The following is a 4,742-nucleotide window of genomic DNA, read 5'->3' on the forward strand; positions in this document are numbered from 1 at the left end:
GACATGCAAATTAGTCTACAATTTGGGAATCAGGGTCAAAATGGCAGATTTGTCAACAGGCAATGAAGATGGAGGCAGAGGCAGAAAATGGCAATAACAGATAATGGGTGATAGGCGTTGATTGCAGATAAGAACAGGAGTACTTGCAGTCATCTGTAGGCAAGTTTGGCATACTGGCCCGGCCCCCAGTGTACTTGCCATCTGATTTGCATATAAACTGGAATGCACTAAGATATAATACAAAATAGTGAAAAAAACAGAGATATCATTAACCTAGACACAGACATTATAACTATGTAATACAGTATGTTTATTACGTCCTGTAATACAGATTGACCTAATTATGTATTAAACATATTAATTAGCTCCATAAATGTTACCTACTACCTGGTAATCCATCTAATTCACCTAAGGGTATGTTCACACAATGGAATCTGTTGCTGATTCCACCCCTAAATCAGGGGAAGATTCCGTCCTGAATCCGCCTCCCATTGTTTTCAATGGGATCAATAGAACAAAGCACAATAAAAATTAGTGTCCTAATCTTGTCGTGGATTCCATAGATGATTCAGTTGGAGACTCCGCGCCATAAGCCGCTCAGCTGGCTAGATGCCCAAAAACTGTAGAAAATGCAATCAACAATGGGGCAGACAGCAGTGAACCTCCCCTTTCCTATCGGCCAACCTAGGTAGACTGCCAAGGGGATATATTGATGTCCCTGTCCAAGTCTTAAGAAATTCTGTACTTGATCTGGTTTTGACTAACTAAACAAAACATATAAAAATGAACCAAAACTGATCAAGGTCTAAATGATAAACCGTAGACAACTGACCACACGTCGGATACATGTAAGCACTTCAGTACTTCAACTTGTATCTATTAGTCATTATTGAATAGTGTATCCAAGATACAAGTAAGATGCAGATCAAAGGATGACCTCTAAAAATGTTTTGCTTGCCAATGTACAACAAGAGAAATACATTTATATCTGAATACATTAGACCCACTCAGATTTTTTATTCTTCGATCCAGTGTTTTTGTCGGGCTGTGAAGCCTCCTCCAGACTGGGATTACTGCAATTTTCTTTCTTAGCCTTTGCTTGCCTGTGGGTAAGCAGATGATGTTCATTTCCGAATGTATTACTTCCAGTTGACGTTGCGTTCACTTGCCAGGAGCAGGTTTTATTACTGTTTGCGTTGATGTTAGACTTTCCCATTTCTTGGCGAGAGCTTTCAGTCTGAAATGAAGCTGTTTCTCCTTCAAAGGAAGGCAGAGAATGGGAGTCACCTTTGATTTGGCCGTCTGCTTTCTCAAGGTTGCGGGAAGGGCTGCTGGGGTAGATGACCATCTGGTCCGGGGTCACAGCTAGCTTAGTGTGTGGAGGGGTTTCCGAACAACGTCCGCCCTTTAGGGAGTCGTTTTCGAGAAGCAGTAGCTGCTTCTTAATCTTCTCAGAATGGCTTCTTCTATGAATCACACAAAGGAGATCCACTAAGCTAAGTATCAGAGAAACAACCCCAGAGCCCCATATAAATATCATCATCAGAGATTTCTCAGTAGGTCTTGAGATATAACAGTCAACATTACTGGTGCATGGCGCCTGGGAACAGCTGAATCTGCTAGGAACTAAGATTCCAAAAAGAAAGTATTGGCCAACGGCAAAGCCAAGTTCTAATAAAATTCTCAACACCAGGTGGACAAGATAGGCTCCCGAGAAATCAAGTATTTCCATTTGTAAACCCACGCCATGATAGGTGGAAGAGTTGCTTTTTCGACAGTTGTCATTTGATGCTGCCATATAGGTCATTACTTTATGGAAGACATGCACGCTGAATAAAGCATAGGGTAAGAACACAATGACAGTCTGAACGAGCCAATATCTCATGTGGGACATGGGAGCGAAAATATCGTAGCACACATTGGAACAACCTGGCTGTAACGTGTTGCAGATGAATCGCTCCTGTTCATCTTGGTAGAGTGGGAATCCAGCCAGAACAACCATCACCATTCTTAGGAGGATTATCAGTGTCAGCCAGATTTTGCCTAGAACACAAAAACAGCAACTTTGTTTAACTCTGAAATGAATGTAATTTTCATTTGGTCTTCTAACCTCTAAAGATAGAGTCGTGAAAAATTTCTGCTATGGTGTAGGCAACGTGTGATGGTACAGCAGAAGTAGAATGACAATTCTTGGCATCGTCAGCAACAAATGCCACCACCCATTATGTTATGGTTCAGTTCTTGCTTGTTAGTAAAGTTGACACTGCACAGTAGATGAATGACAGCCAACTCACCAATTTCAGGTGTTTGGGGTCTCCCAGTGCCATATGGTGGGTAAAAGAAGGATTGGGCATGTTGAACTGTCCCATGCCAAATTCTTCATTGTCATGGGTGATATGTAGAGTTGAGTACATGTCACAAGATTAGTTTTGTGAATATTTAGTGAAACTTTTTGAATAGAACTGGAAGTGCTTTTATTATACTCTGGGGTCTCTTCAGGAACATAACAAACACAGATACTCCCTCACCTTTCCTGAGCTACCTTGTGGTTCTCTTCAGTCATCTTCTGACTTTTATCAGTGCTCTGGATGATGTCAGGCTCTGGGGACCACTGAAGCCTTAATTTTACACCACTCCTGTTGGGTACACCAACATCATGATGCTCATGTCAAAACATCATCACACTGGCACAATCCTCATGACTGTTGAGGCCCAATCACAGGCTTCAGTGGTCCTCTGGGGCCCTACACATCACCCAGGAGCCCAGAAGAGGCTGGAAGATGGCTGAAGAGGATATCAAAGGAGTTCAAGAGATTAGAGTTTATTATGTTTCCGCACCTCCCTTGCGCCTTCGCTTATGGGGTCTGAGGAGTGCCTTGTAAATGTGTGGTGTTAAGATTTTTATGTATGTAATGGAAAGATGTGCAAATTGGTCTAGAGAGGTAAATTTATATTGCAGGGACTTCTATAGAACAGAAAATACCTAAAAAGTCTACAAACACTTTCTGACCATTCAGACCGATCTTACTATAGATTTATAGTCGTCCTACTTTTTCGAAATTGGACATAAATCTTGTCATAGACCTGAGATAGCTGTCAGGAGGCTCATATGGATCATTGTCTAGAGAAACCTACCAGTGATCACCCAAAAGACAAGAAAACACTCATTTATCACATAATCCAATCTTCTAGGTAGCATCAAAAATATCTGCCCCCGTCACAGCACCGTATCACGAGTAATGTAATACTAGGATCATTGTTGGGAGACCTACAGACCCACCAAAATAAGTTAAGCCGTTTGGACAGCTTTTATGTAATATGTATATATATAATTCAAAGACCAATCTCAAGATTATTAACACAAGTGGTTTAATTACAGTACAATTATACATAAATGATATTGTATATTACTCATTTCTAGAATAATCCAAATCAATTAAAAACAAATGGGAAAGAATATCTACCTTCATAATCCTGCAATTTTATAGAAGTAAACTTAAATTTTTAATTGAAATTTTAATTAATAGAATATTACAATTACATAATAGTTTCTATAATTACAGTGACTAATTATCCTTTGTTAGAAAAAGAATACAATTTGGATAGATTTTTAAGTTACTGATATGCCAATTATGGAAATTTATATTTTGGTATAACAATATTGTAATAATATTTAATTCACTCTTATTTTTGTAAAATGGTTTTTTTTATTGAAAGTGATTTTTAAAAAAAAATAAATATTTTTTTATTTTTATTTGAAATAAAAAGAAAATTAAGTTTTACTAGCCACAAGTAATTATTATTAGTAATAATTAGTTATTTAGTAAAATATAAAATGTGTTAAATTCTTAGGTTTAGAGTCACTTTTTAGAAAATTTGTGTAAATTGGTACTCACCGATGACCGTAACATTGTAGTTGAAAGTGATGATCAAATATCCCACGGAGTCAAAATACTCCATTGTTTTCCAGGCTCCGACCTTCTAAGCAATGAATCACACCTTCGGATTTTCCAATATATTCTAGGTAAATTTTTGTTAAAGGAAAAATTTGCTTTCGGACTCCAAAAGAGCCAGACGTCACTTGAGTATTCTTGCTCCTCTTACCTCTGTGGTCAGTCTTCTCTGACAAATGCTGCAGGACAAAAGACAACCAGAGGCGTCCCAGTCATTGTGGCTATTCTTATCACCCAAGAGCATTCCAGTATGTGAAAATTGCTGAAATATTTGTCAGAAAAAGAGATCACAACATGGAATGACACACGTCTATAAATTCCCATGGGATATCAGACACTGTTGAAAGAGACTTGGTCTTCATGACAGTCACAATTCTCGTTACTTGTAGTTGGTCATTTGTAAATTTAACCACTTAATGACCAATTACAATCAAATTTTTGATACGTGTTGTAAAATTGTAACAAAGAATTTGTTTGTATTAATTGGGTAAATCCATGTAAATTATTTATTTTAACCAGGACTTTTTTGCGTTTTATTGACGTATGCAAGATAATGAATTAAAGAATGTAAAAGTGTAAATTTTTTTGCTCCAAATTTTTGAAAATTGTGGAATTGTGAGAATTCTTCATACAACATTTGACATGTGTTGCCATCTCATAACCTTTAAGAATGTTATATTTGCCAATTTTTTATGTATCTAAATTTTTTTTTTACTATAGTTTTCCTGAGTCTTGAACTATCCACCAAGAAATAATAGAAATATCCAAATTTTATTCATCATCATCAGT

At 37.4% G+C, this 4,742-nt stretch overlaps 1 protein-coding gene across 1 annotated transcript; it reads right to left on the reverse strand.

The window, feature by feature from the left end:
- Positions 1-997: 997 nt before the first annotated feature.
- On the reverse strand, positions 998-3,960 carry GJD4 (gap junction protein delta 4). Its single transcript, XM_075269853.1, has 2 exons — positions 3,897-3,960; positions 998-2,043 (listed from the first exon to the last, which is right to left on the reverse strand). The coding sequence occupies exons 1-2, from the start codon at positions 3,958-3,960 to the stop codon at positions 998-1,000; spliced, it is 1,110 nt and encodes a 369-aa protein (XP_075125954.1).
- Between the last annotated feature and the right edge of the window lie 782 nt (positions 3,961-4,742).

The sequence above is a fragment of the Leptodactylus fuscus genome, chromosome 4 (assembly GCF_031893055.1).
Source record: "Leptodactylus fuscus isolate aLepFus1 chromosome 4, aLepFus1.hap2, whole genome shotgun sequence".
NCBI lineage: Eukaryota > Metazoa > Chordata > Amphibia > Anura > Leptodactylidae > Leptodactylus > Leptodactylus fuscus.